The 19,405-nt window shown below is 42.0% G+C and overlaps 2 protein-coding genes across 2 annotated transcripts in view; one reads left to right on the forward strand and one right to left on the reverse strand.

Annotated features, from left to right (window-relative positions):
* Nucleotides 1-2,836: 2,836 nt before the first annotated feature.
* On the reverse strand, nucleotides 2,837-6,927 carry FAAP24 (FA core complex associated protein 24). Its single transcript, XM_004371683.2, has 5 exons — nucleotides 6,910-6,927; nucleotides 6,494-6,606; nucleotides 6,241-6,380; nucleotides 5,883-6,035; nucleotides 2,837-4,026 (listed from the first exon to the last, which is right to left on the reverse strand). The coding sequence occupies exons 2-5, from the start codon at nucleotides 6,597-6,599 to the stop codon at nucleotides 3,778-3,780; spliced, it is 648 nt and encodes a 215-aa protein (XP_004371740.1). The 5' UTR covers nucleotides 6,600-6,606; nucleotides 6,910-6,927; the 3' UTR covers nucleotides 2,837-3,777.
* A 354-nt stretch (nucleotides 6,928-7,281) lies between these two features.
* CEP89 (centrosomal protein 89) overlaps nucleotides 7,282-19,405 on the forward strand; it is a 78,009-nt gene continuing 65,885 nt past the window's right edge. The window contains exons 1-2 of the mRNA XM_012554169.1: nucleotides 7,282-7,320; nucleotides 9,723-9,829. Coding sequence (XP_012409623.1) covers nucleotides 7,282-7,320; nucleotides 9,723-9,829 — 146 coding nt within the window. The remainder of the gene's footprint in view (nucleotides 7,321-9,722; nucleotides 9,830-19,405) is intronic.

Here is a 19,405-nt window from a genome sequence, read left to right on the forward strand (position 1 = left end):
AAAGATTACAGCCTTGGAAACCCTACGAGGCAGTTCTACTCTGTCCTGTAAGGTTGCTATGAGTCGGAATTGACTCAACAGCAATGGGTTTGGTTTTTTGATACTGCTGCAAGTTATTTATTGTATCAAGTATTGTAAATAGTGTTGAAAATATCCCTATTTAATGATTATGACTTTCAGTCACCTTCAGAGTTGGATCTGGATTACCTACATTAGCCCTATTTGTAAGCTTCCAGGCTTGGGTTATAAGAGATCTTTCTTTAACCTAGAATTCAGACAACCCGTGAATTAAGGCAGGTCAGGGAACTACAGTGACAGTCTTAAATTAGTGTTACTAAAAATGTGTTCCACAGAGCTGCTTCCTAATGTGTCCTCATTAATCTAAAATGACAAAATTTTACTATTATTTCCACATAATACGAATGCTACTTCCACAGAAAGTCTAGTGCCAAATTTGCCATGACTTATTAAATGAAAACAATTTAGGAGCAGCTTTTATTCTAGTTTCATGTCATTTAAAAACTGCTAACACCGTGGCAGTGTTAGATGAAGATGCTGTCTACAAGGTAGATAATATACTGTTTGATACTCAAAACATTTTTCATTTTGTTTAAAGTAGAAAGTACATAGTTGTATTATTTTAAGAGTCTTGGGTTAAAAAGTAGCTTCACATTTTTTCAGGTACAGATGTAAATGACTGAAGTTCAAAGCTGTTTGACTTTTAAAATATGACATTCTGCCAATCGATTTCTCTTGCTATACGTTGGATGATGCCGTGATTCTAGTAAGACTCACTGTTGACATAGTACAAGTATATAGCTAAAAAATATAGCATTGAAATCTAATTTTTGTAAATTAACAAGAATTTAAATATTTTCTATTGTGCAATATCGAAAGGGAAGCAGCCACCTTTAGGAAAGTTTATTCACTGCTCCTAGGGCCATGTCTGTATAAATATTTAAATAAACACATTCATCTATGCCGAGTTAATGTTTTTGTTTATTTTTTAAATAATTTTTTTTGTGTTTTTGGTGAAAGTTTACACAACAGATTAGGTTCCCATTCAACAATTCCTACTCAAATTGTTCGGTGACGTTGGTTACATTCTTCACAATGCGTGAGCATTCTCTTTATTTCCGTTCTGGTGGTTCTGTTTCCAGTAACCTAGTTTCCCTGCCCTTATGTTCTTATCTTTGTTTTTAAAGTAATTGTTGACTGTTTGGTCTCATATTGAAGACTTTTCAAAGAAGCAAAGTACTCGTGGGTGATAGTCTTTATTTTGTGAGCCAATCTGTTATTTAGCTAAAAGGTGACCTCAGGGGATACTTTTGATTCAAGGTTTAAAGTATCTCAGGGCAATAGTACTGGGGAGTCGTCCAGTCTCAACTGGTCCAGTGAGTCTGAATTTTTTAAGACTTCTGTTCTACATTTTCCTCCCATTCTATCAGGGTGCATCGACTGTGGCCCGATCAGAATGGTTGGTAGTGGTAGTCAGGCACCATCTAGTTCTTTTGGTCTCAGGGTAGATGAGGCGATGGTTCGTGTAGCCTATTAGTCCTGTAGACTAGTTTCCTCTCCGAGTCTTTGGATTCCTTCTTTCTTTTTTGTTCCAGATGAGTAGAGACCAATAGTTTTATCTTAGATAGCCACTCGCAAGCTTTTAAGACCTCAGACACTACTCACCAAACTAGGATGTAGAACATAACTTTATGAAATATATTAAGCCAATTAACAGAGATGTCTCACGAGACTATGGTCCTAATCCTTCAAACCCAGAAATCCAATCCTGCAAGGTGTTTGGTTATGTCTAAGAAGTATCCCTAACAACAGCATACACATATATGCCTACATATACATCCGCACATATGTTCTTTGGTTGTTTTTGCTGTTTCAAAATTATATACGTCATAGCAATTACCAACAGGTCCTTCTTTCTTGCGTACTTTTTAGTGACATTATTTAAAAGCTCGTAAGCTTTTAAGACCCCAGACACTACTCACCAAACTCGGGTATAGAACATAACCCTTATGAACTATATTATGCCAACTGATCGAGTTGTCCCACAAGACTGGTGCTAAGCCTTTAAACCCAGAAAGCCAATCCTGCGAGGTGTTTAGTTATGTCTAAGAACTATCTGTGTGTCCCCTATGTGGTTTATTATGTATGTGAATATATGTATACATATGCACACACCTCTATACACATTCATACCTATACACATATATGCATACATATATACCTGCACATACATACTTTTGGTTGTTGCGGAATTATATATACCATAGCAATTACCAAAAAAGGCCCTTTTGGTGTACATCTTAGTGACATCGTTTACCTTGGTCTAGCTGTGCACATTTCACCCACATTTGGTGTTACATTTCCCATCATCAAAAATAACAAGCATCTGCTATCCAGAGGGAAACCTGATGGTGTGGTGGTTAAGAGTTAGGCTGCTAACCAAAAGGTCGGCAATTCGAATCCACCGGGTGCCCCTTGGAAACTCTATGGGGCAGTTCTACTCTGTCCTATAGGGTCACTATGAGTTGGAACTGACTCGATGGTAGCGGGTTTGGTTTTTGGGGTCTATCCAGAGAGTGAATCCTCTCTCCACCACCAATCCCTGGTAACCACCAAAGAATGTTGGTCTCTGTATGTACACTTATTCTTCTAATAAAAAGTGAGATCATAAAACCTTTGTGCTTTTATGATTGACTTACTTCACTCAACATAACGTCCTCCAGATTCACCCACGTTATGTTTCAAGGATTCATCATTCTTTATGGCTGCATAGTATTCCATTGTATGTATGTACATTTTGTTTATCCATTCATCCGTTGACAGGCACTTAGGTTGTTTCCCCCTTTTTGCTGAGTTCATGTTTTTTACTTTTATTTCATCTTAATTCCTTCTTTCAAATGATTTCTATCCTAAGGCCCAAAATATTTCTATTGTTTGAGTTTAAAGCAGAACTTAAAGGCTTCAAGTTATCTTAGTACCTTTTAAAACATGAGATCTTTAAATTGTATTTATCCTTTGGATGGACAATTTTACCCTTTGGTCCCCAGCCCCCAGCTCCCCTCACTGGATGCAGCTGCTCCTACTATTTTTTTGCATACCCTGCCTTTGTTGGGCCGTACATTTTACAAACACGTTCTTTTCCTCTCTCATGCATTAGTTTATCTTTAAATGGGTACTTCACACACCAGGTTTTCTCTCAAAGAACTGGGTGTTCACAAGACCTGCCTAGTGATTATAAACACTGTACAGCTACCAAAAAAAAAGAGAAAGAAAGGCAGTATAATTGTTTATTTACATTGGCAGCCTCAAAGCACAGGTATATTTAGACCAGACCTGAACAACAGCAGCACTGACACCAGGATCTAGGGGTTTATGATACACAGTGCTTAATTGTAGGTTTGTTTTCTTTAGATGTTCATATCCACCACCTGAAGCTTTAGAAGACCTTTCCATGATGGACGTAGGTTAAGGTCACACATTAAAATCTGCCCAAACCGGTTTTCTGCTGAGTATGAGAGTCCCTAAATGAAACTGACTCTTAGGAAGATCCCCAAAGGCCCTTTTCATCCTAGGAGAATGAGGGCAGTGCCATCTGGTACCCACTAATTGAAAGGCCTGAACTCAGAGAGTGAGGCCCCGTTTTAGGCCGCACCTCATGTTTCAGTGTGAGAGGAAATACTTTTTCTTGGCTTTTAAATACAAAATTATGTCATTTCTGGTCTGAAGGAGAAAATGTTGTAGATGCCACAAGGCGAGCGGTCACCTGGACTCTGTGAAAAATGCGTGAATTTGCTGGGCTACTGCTCGTCCAACGACTTGCTCTAGTTCTTGGATGGATGCGTTACTCAGTTGTTGGATACTTGGGAATTTCTGAAGCAGAAGGGGAGCTTTAACTTTTCCAACTCCTGGGATCTGCTGCACAGTTCGAAGGAGGGATGGCTCAGAGAGCAGAGCGCATTTCTTCCTGACAAAAGGGTTCTTACTGGGCTCTTTGGTTTGTTCTTGGACCTGAACCAGAAATTAAAGAGGGAAAAGCACATGAGCGCCCTCTAGAGGATGGGCTGTCTTCTTAAAATTTGTTTGGTGGAAATTTAGCTTTTCTATTGGTTCAGTGTGAGTTACAGCTGCAAACGCAAGTGTCTTACTTTTCATGACTTCATCTACCATGAATATAATTTTTCAGACACCAGCAAAGTTACTGCAAGTTGAACCATATGACCATACAAAAGAGAGATTAAAAATGAATAAGTTACAAAAACTTCAATTTTCAGAATGCTTAGGACAAAATTAATGGAAAACATACTCTGAGGAATCCAAGCACTTTCCTATGGTTCATAAAGAAACTTTTCAATTGTGTAGGATTAAATGATGGCCATATCTAGACTGAGTCGGCTTGATACGAGACCTGGAGGAAGTCTGCTGATCAAAGGAGAAATCTAGTTTTCAGTTAGTGGTGGTTATACAAAGAAGCATTTTATCAAAGAAGTTAGGGATAGTGAAGCAAGGGGTGTAGAGGGGGCAAGGGAGAGGGATCTGTGACAATAGGGGGCTGTTTGCATTTCTAACTTGGTTCTCAACCCTAGCTGCACATCAGAGTCACAACAAAAGGGGGCTGGGGACCAGTGTCAGGCAACATCTAGGTCAACTGGCATAACATAGCTCATAAAGAAAACGTTCTACATCCCACTTTGGTGAGTAGCGTCTGAGGTCTTAAAAGCTTGAGAACAGTCATCTAAGATACATCTGTTGGTCCCATTCCATCTGGAGCAAAGGAGAATGAAGAAAACCAAAGACACAAGGAAAATATTAGCCCAAAGGACGGAAGGACCACGTGAACCAGAGACTCCACTAGCCTGAGACCAGAAGAACTAGATGGTGCCACCGACGACTGCTCTGACAGGGATCACAACAGACAGTCCCAGACAGAGTGGGAGAAAAAAGACCAGACTTACTGGTCTGACAGATGGGAGGAACCCCCGAAACTATGGCACCTGGACACTCTGCTAAACCAGAACTGAAACCATTCCTGAAGCACACTTTTCAGACAAAGATTAGACAGGCCTATAAAACAAAAAATAACACACATGAGGAAGGTGCTTCTTAGTTCAATCAAGAATATGAGACCAAATGGGCAACTCCTGTCCAAAAGCAAGATGAGAAGGCAGGAAGGGACAGCAACCGGACGAATGGACACTGGGAACCCGAGGTGGAAAGGGGGATCGTGCTGTCTCATTGTGGGGATTGCAACCAATGTGACAAAACAATATGGGTATAAATTTTTGAATGAGAAATTAACTTGAGCTGTAAACTTTCACCTAAAGCACAGTTTTTAAAAAATGTAAAAAAAAAAAATTAATAATAACAAAAAATTGAAGCTCAGGCCCTACCCCCACGTTCTGATTGACAGGTCTGAAATAAGTCCTAGACATCACTGACAATGTTTCCCAGAAGATTCTGCAGCCAAGCTGAAAAATCAGTGAGGATAATGAGAACCAGTTTAAAAAAAAAAAAAAATTATAAACTTCCACATGGAAGCGTCCTGACGCTTAACAAAAGATACGTGGGGATGAGGCAGAGCACCTGCTAGCTGACATTTTCACTGGTGTAAGTGCAGAATGAATGACAGAGTCACCACAGCCTGGGAGTCTAAAATCAGTTTCCAACTGCTTCCCTTTGTTATACATGTGCCTAAAATGGGCTGCAGGCTCAGCTGGCTGCAAGACAGCTTCTGAAGTTAAATTTCGCAAAAAGGTTTTATAAACCAACATATGGAATGATATAGATTGGACTGATGGCTGGTGCCTATAGTAAGGTCAGCTGGAAGCAGTAAGCTGCCAGGGCTTTGTGGAGGAGTCAGTACTTACTAACTGGATAATGAGGCAGGAGGCTTCCATCTGGCTGGCCACTGGAAGCAACACCATCCCAAGGTCCAGCACAGTAAACTTCTGCACAGCTGGGAAGTATTGTTCAATCATCTGTGTCTTTTCAACTAATACAATCGCTTGAAGATTACTAGACTTCAAAGAAGAAAAATTAGACAATAAACCATTTTGTAACAAAATTCCTGTGAAGATGAAGAAAGACATCACTCCTTGATTTCAGGAAAAAGAGGAGGCAGAGTGTTTGGAATAGTCAATGTTTTATATAAATTATTCCAAGGGATGGGGAAAGGGCGAGATACAAGTAAACTTTCATTTCTATTTTGTTTAATTCACTACTTACATTTCTAACCCGAACAAGCCTCTTTCTGTAGCCATTTCCTGCCACCAAATCAGCTTCGGTGATATAAAGAATACAGGATCGGTGAGACAAGTAAAAATCTACCGGTGTCAGGCGATCCTCAAAAATAAGCTTAATTTTCCCTTAAAATACAGACAAGAAAATGACTTTCACGAGCTTTAGAGGAAAAGTGTCAGACATGTTAAAAAGCGGGGGGGGGGGGGGAGCAAGATTATGCAGAGGGCAGCCCACTGACCTTGCATCCCCTGCGCCAGCTGCGACCCACGCCATTTCTCACTGGCCACAACGTACCCAAAAGGCACGTGTATGGGGCCTGTGTCATCAGAGGGAGTCCTTTCCATCGGTGGTCTGGATTTAATGAGAGAAATGCAAGATTGCACTGGAGCAGGCTCTCGTGCACACGGCCCCACACTGGACTGGAAACCGGGGCCTCTTTGGCAAGATCCCGTCTGGAGTGTTTTAAAGAGACGACCAAAGGCTAAGAATCAGGAGATTCCTCTCCAAGTGGCCGTGTCCCGCATATTAGTCATCTGCCCGGCCCCTGACACCCCAGCTCGGTCTGCGCTGTGGCTCCTCAGTCTAGACTAGGGCACGGGCCGAAACAGCCGGGACGCTGCCTAGGCCCCCACAAACTGCTTCCAGCCGAGTTACCTGTGACCAAGTCTGCTCAGGTCTCCATCTTCCCCGCTCTCCGCCTCCCAGAGCGCCGGATTGGCTATGGAGTTAGAGATGGACATCTGAAGTGACCAGTAAAAGAACGAGCAGCGCGGACTCTTTCCTCATTGGTGAAGATTTGAATGCGACCCGCTGGTTGCCAAGAGTGACGGGCATGGCAGTAAGCTTGGCTTTGATTGGCCAAGGAGAAAACAGAGCCAATGGCAGACATGGCTGTTGCGAAGTCCGTGGCGAAGAAAAAGCGTCCCGGGCTAGGCCGGAGTGAGCGGAGCCAGGTTTAGGGAGTGGTCCCAGGCTCCGGCGAGAGTGTGAGTGCGGCCCCTGGTCTGGTCTTCCCCAGCTGCAAGGATGCTCCAGGGATTTCGGAGAAGCCAGAAGAGCCAGTTTGTAAGTAGATACTCGCCTGTCCTGCGCTTTGGCCCCCCGGGGGACCAGGAGTAAAGGGGTAAGGGCCTGGGGGCAGTTTTGGGATGTAGCCTGAGATTGGGGCAAGGTAGCAGCCCGAGAGGAAGTGGTTTTCAGTTCGAGAAACCCGGATTTTTTGTGTTCTACAGAATCCTCTATCCCAGGGTTGGCCACATTCGGACAGAAGTCACCCTGTCTCCCCTACAACGTTCGCTCCAGTGCTGGGGAGTTCATTACTGAGCGAAACATTCTTGATTCCTCCCTCCCTCGCCCACCAGTACGCCCCATCAACAAGTCCCATCGATTCTATCACAAAATGTATCTGGAAGCTCATCGGCGCCCTACTGGCCTCCAGCGTCTCACCTTCCTTCTCTTCCTCTAGGTCCATTCTCCACGTTGCAGCCAAAGGGCCTCTTTTACAACTTAAATCTGATCGTGCCTCTCCCCTCATTAGACCCCAACGCAGTACCCCCCCTCCCCCCAATTATACCGGCCTTCCTTTTGTTCCTTTAGGCCTTTGTCGTTGCTATTCCTTCTGCTTGGAATGCTTCTGGCCAGATCTTTCCATGGCTTCCCGGTCACTGCATGCTCATACTCCCAATCTCATCCTCCGACCACACCTCCGGTCTCGCCAGTTCACCTCTAGTATCCGAACCCCAACAGTCCGTTAACACTTGCCTCTGCCCAGCTCTGGAACTTAACAACTTATCGATCCAGCCAACTTTTAACGGAGCATCACGTCCCTCACGTCCTGGCTTCCCTCCTCCAGCTCTAATTCTACAGTTCATCATCATAATCAGTTCTTGTATACACCCTCAGTTCCTTTGCTGCTTTCTCCGTTTTCCATATTTGTCCTGCAAAACCCCAAACCTACTTACATTCAGTTCTTCCCGAACAGAAGAAGCATCTGATGAGTGCACTCCTGAATTCTTTTAAAGCTGGGTCTGAGAACATGTCCGACTTGGCTTTGCATGCTCAGTCCTACAGCTGAGTGATGAAGTCACTTTAGACAGGTGATGTTGAGAAGCAAACTCTACCATCCAAAGAAAACCACTGTTAATGTTTTCATGCATACTCTTGAAGTATATTTTTGCGTTGCAGTTTTGCTAAGTCAGCATGTTTATTGAGTTTTTATTCACAGCAGTAAGCATTACTGAGTTCCTGATGTGTACCCAGTACACACAACTGATTGGCTACACTGTCTAGATTGTAGACAGACCAATGACTAATTCAGCACAGAATGGTAAGACAAGGACTACTGTAGAGGTGTGTGCCAAGAAGGGACAGCTAAGTCAGTTGGGGGAGTTGACCTGGGCCTTGAAGGGGAGTAAAGAAAGGGAATTCTAGATGGAGAAAACAGTATTCACATATAAAGGCCCGAAACAGAATGAATTGTGTGCCGTTCAGGAAATGGAAGGCAGTCCTGAGTGCTAAAGCATAGAGAATGTGTAGAGATGAGGAGGGTAGCAAGAAATGAAGCTGGGTCCACTGGTCAGAACCAACTTACAGTGGCCGTCTTAGTCATCTAGTGCTGCTGTAACAGAAATACCGCAAGTGGATAGCTTTAACAAACAGAAATTTTTTTCATCACAGTAAAAAGTAGGCTAAAAGTCCAAATTCAGGGCATCAGCTTTCTCTCTCTGTTGGCCTTTTCATCAATGTTCCCTCAGACTAGGAGCTTCTCCGCTCAGGGACCCCGGGTCCAAAGAACACGCACAGCTCCTGTGAGGTCCCGCTGTCTCTCTGCTCACTTCTGTCTTTTATATCTCAAGAGATTGCCTCAGGACACAATCCAATCTTGTAGATTGAGCCCTGCCTCGGTAACCCAATTACCGCCCATTCTCCATCATTAACATCATAGAGGCAGGATTTACAACATACAGGAAAATCACACAAAACAGGGAATCATGGCCCAGCCCAACTGATGCACACATTTTTGGAGGGACATAATTAAATCCAGGACAGTGGCCTTCTCTGCCAAGCTCGACCTGTCATCCTGAGAACGGTCTGCAGTGCTGAGTAGATAGGATCATTGTGTGTTTTAGGAAGTGGCAGCTGGGGATGGTAGTTAGAAAATGAGTATAGTGGTGCAAGTGAGAAGTGCTTAGCATACTATGAGGATTCACTCTTTCAAAAAACAAAAAAATTCACCAGGCCTTTCTGAAAGACCTACTAGGTGCCAGCCCCCGGGGAATTCAAAGGTGAGTAAAAGTTGTTCCTGTCCTGGAAGATCTCCCAGGTGGTGGAGATATAAAGTAACACATTGCTTGGGGCAGGATGGTAGGTGCTGCTGAGAGAGGTAAACAGATTAGAGGGAGGCCGTGTGGCAGGACCTGGGTGACCCTCTCCCCGCCATGACTTCCACCGGGTATCCTTTTTTGTAGAAGCATATCGTCCATGGCCTCCTCCCTGCAGCCAGCATCGCGCCGAAGCCAGCTGTGCCCCGCACACCTCCTCCTCGAAGCCCCAACCCCTCTCCAGAGAGACCAAGGTGAGTTTTAGGTGAGCAGGCACTGAGGTTGCCTCTGTGGACGTCACCGCTGCTTCGCCATCAAGCAGCAGACCATGGGAACTGTTCCTACTCTGGCAAGAAAATTACACACAGGCTGGATAGAATCATGTCCTTAGAAATACTTACCACGATTCCATAAGGAAATGCTCGACGCGGTTTCTCTGAGGGACAATGGACTTATTGGGGATCGATCCCTTTCGAGCACATGAAGTCCTCATTTCATAACTGAATGCAATTAATATTTAAAAAAAATATTAAAGCACTAAATCCCCCAAATATTCAGATTAATAGCAACTTTAAAAGGAATTTGAATTCTGCGTAAGATTTTCCTTCTAAACACAACCCTGCCTTTTAAAAGAGCTGCTTTGCGGGAAGGAAGGTGGAGGAGCGTCCACCAGTACTTTTAACACAGCAAATAAATGCTTTCTTTCGTACTTAGGGGCACCTGAGACGCTGCCTGTGACCTTGAACATTTTAGGCACATGAGAATTTTAGCCTGTTTTTAATCTGCAAAATGGATTGCCTTGACTGTTAACGATGAATGAGAACTAATTTCATTCAACGGTGGTACCTTTTTTTAAACGTTTTTTGAAACTAGAATATCATATACCTCCTGATTAAAAAAAACCCTTTGAAATGTTTTTAATACTTGTTGTATCCTTCAGTACAATCTTGATAACAAGAATAGGCAACGTTTATTAATGTTTACTTTCCGCCAGGTATTCTGGTAAAGTGCTTAAGAAGCATTATGTCATTACTCAATGACCGGGTGAGAGAGGTCCTGTGGTCATGTTTATTTTGAGTTAGTAACTGGCCCAAAGTCTCATGGCTGGCAAACGGTGACATTGTTGTGATACAAGCATGGGTCTGTCCAGCTCTTCAGAGTTTGTGTGAACAGCTGTCAAGTTGCATCATTGAGACTTAAATGTACAGCAGTAGCAGCTAGCAGTCAGCTTTACACCCCATTATAAATCAGAAAAGCAAATAAAACACGTATCGTGTAATGACAAGCATGCTGTAGGCGCGTTAGAAAATCTCTCTCTATAGTCTTCTTGGATTGTAATCTTTTTAACCACAAAATAATCAACATGGCTTTAGCCAATATGACATATTTGTAAAAAAAAAAAAAAAAAAAAATTGAATTTAATCTTTAATATTATTCCACTTCCTGTACAGTGTAAGAACCTTACGTCAATTGTCATACCTTTTAATTCTGTGTGTTATAAACCCCACAATACATTGTTACTGTAGGATGACACGCTGAAAGCGCTGAAAGTCTATGGTTTCTGAAGCGATGCCACACTTAGTCTTACTGGAAAACCCTTGTATGTGAGACTTTGCTTTTCTCATGCTGCTCTCAAAATTTTCTTTCTCCTTGGTTCTCAAGAGTTTGATTGTGATATGCCTAGGTGAGTCTCTTTTAGGATTTATCCTATGTGGAATTCACTGAGCTCCTTGAACGTGAAATTTCCTGTCTTTCGTGATGTTTGGCAAGTTTTCTTTTCTTTTTTTAATTAGTATTTTATTTTATTTTTGGTGAAAATGTACACAGCAAGACCTGCTCTCGTTCAACAATTTCTAGACATAATGATCAGTGACATTGGTTACGTTTTTCACATTGTGTCAACATTCTTGTTATTTTTGTTCTGCTTGTTTAATACCTGTTTACTTAAACTCCCTGCCCCTGCCCCCCAGCCTTCTCATCTATGCTTTAAAATAGCTATTGTACATTTGATCTTATATACCCGTTGCCACTGAGTCAATTCCGACTCATAGCGACCCTATATGACAGTAGAATGGCCCTATAGGGTTTCTAAGCCTGTAAATGTTTACAGGAGCAGACTGCCACATCTCTCTCTGGTGGAGTGGCTGGTAGGTTCGAACTGCTGACCTTTCAGTTGGCAGCCACGTGCTTAACTGTTGCACCACCAGCTCCTTCTTGGTCTTATACAGATCATTTTTTAAAAAAGAATGCAATATTCAAGGGTGGCAATATTTACTTTTTGAGTTAAACTGTTCTGTAGTTTATGGGTGACTTCAGGGGATATTTTCAATTCAGGGTTTGAAGAGTAACTCAGGGCAGTAGTCTTGGGGACTCCTCCAGCCTCAGTAGGTCCATTAAGTCTGGATTCTTTAAGAATTTGAAGTTCCATTCCACATTTTTTCCCTTTCTATCAGGATCCACCTATTGTGTCTCTGATCAGAACGTTCGGTAGTGGTAGCCAGGCACCATCTAGTCTGGTCTCAGGGTAGAGGAGACAGTGGGTCATGGAGATAGTTAGTGCTGTACTCCGGTCCCTTCTCTGATTCTTGGGTTTCCTTCTTTCTCTTTTGTTCCAGACAAATAGAGACTAATAATTTTATCTTAGATGGCTGCTCTTAAGCTTTTAAGACCTGTCTGGGAAGTTTTCTGCTATTATTTCTTCAAAAATTATTTTTAGCCCGTTCTCTCCCTCTTCTTTTTCTGACACTCCCGTAACGTATAAGTTATTCCTCCTGATGGTGTCCCACACATCTCTTAGGCTTTGCTTTTCTTCATTATTTTTCTGTTTGTTCCTCAGATTAAGTAATCCGAAAGACCCTGTCTTCGAGTTTGCTGGTCCTCTCATCTGTCATTTTGATTTTACTTCTGAGCCTTTCCATGATGTTGTTCATTTCTGTTATTTTACTGTTAAGCTCCAGTATTTCTATTTTTCTTTTTGTTTTTTAACAATATTTTATTGTGTTTTTGGTTAAAGTTTACACAGCAAATTAGGTTTTCATTCAACAATTTCTACTCAGATTGTTCGGTGACATTGGTTACGTTCTTCACGATGTGTGAACATTCTCTTTATTTCCGTTCTGGTTGTTCTGTTTTCAGTAATCTATTTTCCGTGTCCCCTTAACTTCTCATTTTTCTTTTAAAGTAATTGTGGACCATTGGACTCATATAGATGATTTTTTAAAGGAGCACAGTACTCACGGTGATATTCTTTATTTTGTGAGCTTATCTATTTGGCTAAAAGATAGCCTTGGGTATAATTTTGGTTCAGGGTTTGAAAAATATCTCAGGGCATTAGCCTTTTTTTTTTTTTAATTGTTGTGCTTTAAATGAAAGTTTACAATTCCAGTCAGTCTCTTGTGTAAAAATTTATACATACATTGTTATGTGACCCTAGTTGCTCTCCCTATGCAGTTAGAGCACGCTCCTCCTTTCCACCCCGGATTTCCCGCGTCCATTCAACCAGCTCCTGACCCTCCCTGCCTTCTCATCTTGCCTCCGGACAGGAGCTGCCAATTTAGCCTCATGTATCTACCTGAGCTAAGAAGCAGACTCTTCACAAGTATCATTTTGTGTCTCATAGTCCAGTCTAATCTTTGTCCGAAGAGTTGGCCTCAGGAATGGTTTTAGTTTTGGGCTAACAGAGAATCCGGGGGCCATGTCTTCCAGCGTCCCTCCTGTCTCAGTCAAACCATTAAGTATAGTCTTTTTACCAGTGTTTGAGTTCCGCACCACACTTTTCTCCTGCTCTGTCAGGGACTCTCTGTTGTATTCCCTGTCAGGGTGGTCATTGGTGGTAGCCGGGCACTGTCTAGTTCTTCTGGTCCCAGGCTGACAGAGTCTCCGGTTTATGTGGCCCTTTTGTCTCTTGGGCTAATATTTTCCTTGTGTCTTTGGTGTTACTCATTCTCCTTTGATCTAGGTGAGTTGGGACCAGTTGATGCATCTTAGATGGCTGCTCGCAAGCTTTTAAGACCTCAAACACCACTCACCAAAGTGGGATGCAGAACATTTTCTTAATAAACTTCGTTATGCCAGTTGACCTAGATGTCCCCTGAAACCATGGCCCCCAGACCCCCACCCCTGCTACTCTGTCCCTCGAAGTGTTTGGTTGTATTCAGGAAACTTCTTAACTTTGGGGTTTAGTCCAGTTGTGCTGACTTCCCCTGTATTGTGTGTTGTCCTTCTCTTCACCTAAGATAATTCTTGTCTACTGTCTAGTTAGTGAATTCCCCTCTCCCTCCTTCCTCACCCTCGTAACCATCAAAGAATGTTTTTTTCTGTGTTTAAACCTTTTCTTGAGTTCTTATAATCGTGGTCTCATGCAATATTTGTCCTTTTGCGACTGATAATGTCACTCAGCTTAATGCCTTCCAGATTCATCCATGTTGTGTGATGTTTTGCAGATTCATCATTTTTCTTTATCATTGCATAGTATTCCATTGTGTGTATGTACCATCATTTGTTGATCCATTCGTCTGTTCATGGGCAACTAGGTTGTTTCCATCTTTTTGCTGTTGTGAACAGTGCTTTTCTTTTCTTTAAATTGCTCTTCTTCCCCATTGCTTCTTCCTGGGGTTCACAGGAACGCCTATCCTAGCTGTACTTGTCTAGCTGCACTGTCCAAGGTCAGCTTGCCCGGGTGTCTTGGGATCCACACTACGTCAGCCTCACCTCTCTATGTCTGGGCCAGCTATTCGTGTACTGTCTTGTGTTGCACCCTGAGTCAGGTGTCAGGCAACTGCTAGGTGTTTCCTAGACTTTTCTCTGTCGTGCTGGAAGGGGTAGAGGCAGTGGCTCTCAATGTTTTGCCCCAGAGATTTGTTTCTGATTATGGAGCCCCGTGCTGGCTTGGTAGGTTTCCTGCATCAGTAGGGATTGGAGTGGGGGACACAGGACTGTTCTCCAGTCCTCTCTGTGTCAGGCCCGACTGAGTATGTACTGTGGTCTGTGTTGCATCCTGGAACAGCTCTTAGGCATCTGCTTGAAGTTTCCCAGGCTTATTTCTGTTGTGCCGGAAAGGGTAATGATGTGGTTCTCCTGACGCTATGCCCAGGAGATCTGCTTATGGTTTTGGAGCCACTGGTTGGCCGATTGTGGCTTCCTGTTGCAGGTGGGTGGGCTGAGTTGGGCTCCTACGGAGGGCCTGCGGTGCTGGGCACGAGACCCTTCCCACTCTATAGGCTGCACGGCGCTGGGGGTGGGGCCCTTCTGCAGGGAGCTAGGGTCGGTAGCCTGGTGTGTAGTAAGGTGTACAGTGCCGGGGGCAGGTCCCTGGCACACACTGAGGCATGGTCTTGAGGGTGAGACCCTGGAGCACATCAAAGCATACAGTGCTGGTGGCTGGACCCCAGCACGTGGTGAGATGCATGGCACGGGGAACAGGGACACTGGGCTGGTTCTCTGGTGGTAGCGAAGTGGAGGGGCTAGCTGTTTCTCAGTGGGTTGCTGTTCCACAGCTGCTAAGGGGTCCGGTCCCATTCCTGGTGCTTCCGCCACTGGCCTCACCCCACGTACAGGAGCACGTGTCAGCAGTGTTGCACCTACCGTGTTCCCCTCCCCAGGGGTGCACGTCTGGCCTTCCTGCCCTCTGCGTGAATTCCCCCAGCCAGTCACACCACTTTACTCTGGTGGTGTTTCCCCAGGGTTCCCAGGACTCAACTCTGTGCTGCAATAGTGCGCCGCTCTCTCTCAGGTCTGCCCAGTCCCAGTATGCACTCTGCCCACCTTTGTCACACCTGTCCAGGGCTATTTTTTCAGTATCTCTAAGTATGATTGTTCCATTTTGCCCCCGCCTTGGACTTTTCATTTGGAGATACCACCTGTAGCTATCTCAAAATGGTCACACTGAGCTGGATCAGTGAGTGGGGTATGCAGGGTCCGCAAACTCCACCTTCCTGCCATCCCCACTCGAACTCTCCTGTAATTCGGTTCTCAGCCTGGCTTTCCAGTCCTTCACTCGCTGTCCAGAGTCCTGACATCACTGGTTGCATCACTCTTTACATGTTTTCTTCTGTCAGTGCTATTAGGGGGACGTGAGGGTACTACTGTCTATGCTGCCACCTTTTTTAACTGGGGACTCAAACAGTGTTTTGTAACCTAATTTCAGAAGTGATATTCCATCGCTTTTTGCTGTATTCTGTTCATTACAAGCAAGTCACTAGGTCTAGGCCACACTCAAAAGGAGAGGATTATAAATGGTTGTGATTATCAGGAGGCTAGGATCATTGGGCACCATTTCAGAAGCAGTCTACCTCAGCTATTCTTCCTCCACTGCAGTGCTTTTGCACCTTTGTCAAAAATCAGTTGTTTACTGGACAACTGGACATAGGGAACCCGGTTGGAAAGGGGGAGAGTGTTGACACACTGTGGGGATTGCAACAAATGTCACAAAACAATTTGTGTATAAATTTTTAAATGAGAAACTTATATGTGCTGTAAACATTCACCTAAAGCATGATAAAATTATAAAAAGAAATCAGCGTAGTTGAAGTGTGTAGCAGGTGAGAGGAGGTGGATTGAGATAAGGTCAAAAAGAAAGCCTTTCTGGCTTAGGACCGTAGTCTCATGGGGCAACTCAGTTAATTGGCATAACAGTTCTACATTATCTGCATCCTAGTGAAGTGAGTACCATCTGGGGTTTTAAAAGATTGTGAGCGGCCATCTAAGACACAACTATGGGTCTCTACTTACGGGGAGCAAAACAGTAAGAAGGCAACCAACAGCTGAGAAAGGAAACAAGTCTACACAAGCCACAACCTCATCTACCCTGAGACAAGAAGAACTAGATGGTGCCCCACTACCACCACTGACCATTCTGACCAGGGTCATAATAATTGGTCCCGGATAGAATGGGAGAAAAATATGGAGCAGAACTCAAATTTTTATTAAAAAACAGACAAACTGGAACAGTAGAGAATAGAGGACTCCCTGAGACTTTCGCCCTGAGACACTTTAAAAACCTAGAACTGAGCCTATCCCCTGAGATCACCTTTTAGCGAGACAGCAGAGTGGCACACACAAAAATAGATATTACCTGTAAGATCGGTGTCCTACTTAAAAGCCATCAGTATGAAATCAAAAGGCCAACAATTACTCAAAAGATGAGAAGATAAGGGGGCAGAGAAACTAGAGTACTGGAAAGGAAATAAACAGAACACAATTAAAGAGAATGTTAACTCATTATGACAAATGTAACTAATGTCACTGAATAATTTGTGTGGAAATTGTCAAATGGGAACCTAACTTGTTGTGTAAACTTTCACCAAAAACTCCATAAAATATTATTAAAAAAAAAATTAGTTGTTTACATATGTGTGAGTTCATTTCTGGACTCTATTCTATTCCATGTATCTGTTTATTTATTCTTATTCGATGCTGCTTTGATGACTGTAGCTTTATAATAATTCTTGAAATCAGATAGTGTTAGCCCCCCAATTTTGTTGTTTTTCCAGAGTTGTATTGATTGTTCTAGGCCCTTTGCATTTCCGTATCAATTTTAGAATCAAATTGTCAATTTCTACAAGAAGCTTGCTGGGATTTTGATTGAGATTGCATATAATCTATAGATCAATTTGGGGGTAATTGACAATTCGTCAATACTGAGTCTTCCAGCTTATGAACAAGGTATATCTCTCCATTTATTTAGGTCTTCTTTAATTCCTCTAGGCAATATTTTGTAGTTTTCAGTGTACATGTCTTTCACATCTTCTATGAGATTTATCCTTAAGTAGTATCCCTAAGTAGTTCATTTTTTTTATGCTATTGTAAATAGTATTTTTTTATTTCAATTTCTGATTGTTTGTTGCTAGTATGTAGAAGTACAGTTGATTTTTGCATGATGATGTTGTATCTTTCAACCTTGCTAAACTCACTAATAGATTTTCTACATAGTTGACCATGTCTGTGAATAAAGACAGTTTTACTTCTTCCTTTCCAATCTGGATGCCTTTTATCCCCTTTTCTTGCCTTATTTCACTGGCCAGAACTTCCAGTACAATGTTGAATAAAGTAGTAAGAGTGGAGATCTTTGTCTTGTTTCTAATCTTCGGGGGAAACCATCCAGTCTTTCACCATTACATGTGGTGTTAGCTATTGTAAACCTGTAAGTTTTTCATAGATACCTTTTATCAGGTTGAAGCAATTCCCTTCTATTCCTAGTTTGCTTTTGCTGAGAGGTTTTTTTTTTATTTTTAAATCAGAAATGGGTATTAGATTTTGTCATGTACCTTTTCTGGATATATTTAGATGATCATATGGTTTTGTTTTTTAGTTTGTTAATATGGTAAATTACATTGATTGATTATGAATGTTAAACTAACCCTGCATTCCTGGGATAAACTCTACTAGGTCAGGAAGTATTATCCTTATAATATATTGTTGGATTCACTTTGCTAAAATTTTGTTTAGAATTTTTACATGTATGTTCATTATGTATTGGTGTGCAGTTTTCTTATAATGTCTTTGTCTGGTTTGGGTATCAGGATAATTCATGATGGATCTTGGTGTGTAGTTTTTCTTTTCTTAGAATGTCTTCGTCTCGTTTTGGTATCAGAATAATACTGGTCTTATAGCATAGTTGGGAAATATTCCTTCCTCTTCAGTTTTTTTGGAGGGAATGTGTGTAGAATTAGTTCAGTAGAATTCACCAGTGAATCTATTTGTCCTTGGAGTTTTTCTTTGTGAGAAGGTTTTAAATTACAGTTTCAGTTTCTTTAATAGGTAGAGGATTATTTGGGTTATCTATTTCTTCTTGAGTGAACTTTGGTATATGTATCTTTCAAGAAATTTGTCCACTTCATCTAAGTAGCTGATTTTATTGGCATAAAGTTCTTTATACTATTCTTTTATTATCCTCTTAACATTTGTAGAATCTGTGGTGTTCTTACCTCTCTCATACCTGATATTGATAATGTGTGTCTTTTCCTTATCAATCTGGTTATAGTTTGGGTCTGCTGGTGATGATTTCTTTCAGCTTTTGTACGTCTAAAAACATCTTTATTCCACCTTGTAGTTGAATGATATTTTATGCTGGATATAGAATTCTAGCTAGACAAGTTTTTTTTTTAGTACTTTAAAGATGTTGCTTCACCATCTTCCCTTTGCATTGTTTCTGATGAGAAATCTGCTACCATCCTTATCTCTATTCTTCTGTATATAACATGTTATTTTTCTCTGACTGCTTTTAATATTTTCCCTTTGTCTCAGGTTTTGATCAATTTGATTATGATGTGCATTGCTATAGGTTTTTTTTTCATGTTTCTTGTACTTGGAGTTCTTTGAGCTTCTCGAATCGGTGAGTTTATAATTTTTATCATGTTTGGAAAGTTGCCAGCCAGTCTTTCTTTAATTTTTGTTCCTATTCTCTACTCCTTCCTTTCCTTCAAGGACTCCTACTACCCATATGTTAGCCCTCCTGAAGCTGTCCCTCATTTCACTGATGTCTTTTTTTTTAGTTGTTTATTTTCCTTTCTATTGTTTTGTCTTCAAGTTCACTGATCATTTCTTCTGCAATGTGTAATCTGCTGTTAATCTCATACAGTGTTTTGTTTTTTAATATCTGACATTGTAGTTTTCGTCTCCTAAAGTTTGATTTGGGTCTTTTTTATATCTCCTCCACCTCTACTTAAGTTCTTGAACATGTGGAATACAGTTATAATAACTATTTTAATGGCCTTCTTCGCTAATTCTAACATCTGTGTTCAGTTCTGGGTCGGTTTCAATTGATTGATTATTCTCTTCATTATGGGACATGTTTTTCTTTCTCTACATGCCTGGTAATCTTTGATTAGATC

This window comes from Trichechus manatus, unplaced genomic scaffold, assembly GCF_000243295.1.
Source record: "Trichechus manatus latirostris isolate Lorelei unplaced genomic scaffold, TriManLat1.0 scaffold00014, whole genome shotgun sequence".
NCBI classification, from domain to species: domain Eukaryota; kingdom Metazoa; phylum Chordata; class Mammalia; order Sirenia; family Trichechidae; genus Trichechus; species Trichechus manatus.

Excerpts from the sequence above, each read along its gene's own strand:
- FAAP24 (XM_004371683.2), bottom strand. The coding sequence starts at position 6,599 with ATGGAAAGGACTCCCTCTGATGACACAGGCCCCATACACGTGCCTTTT. Across the intron at positions 6,381-6,493 it reads GCTGGCGCAGGGGATGCAAG|GGAAAATTAAGCTTATTTTT; the intron begins GTCAGTGGGCTG and ends CTGTATTTTAAG. Across the intron at positions 6,036-6,240 it reads GGCTTGTTCGGGTTAGAAAT|TCTAGTAATCTTCAAGCGAT; the intron begins GTAAGTAGTGAA and ends TCTTCTTTGAAG.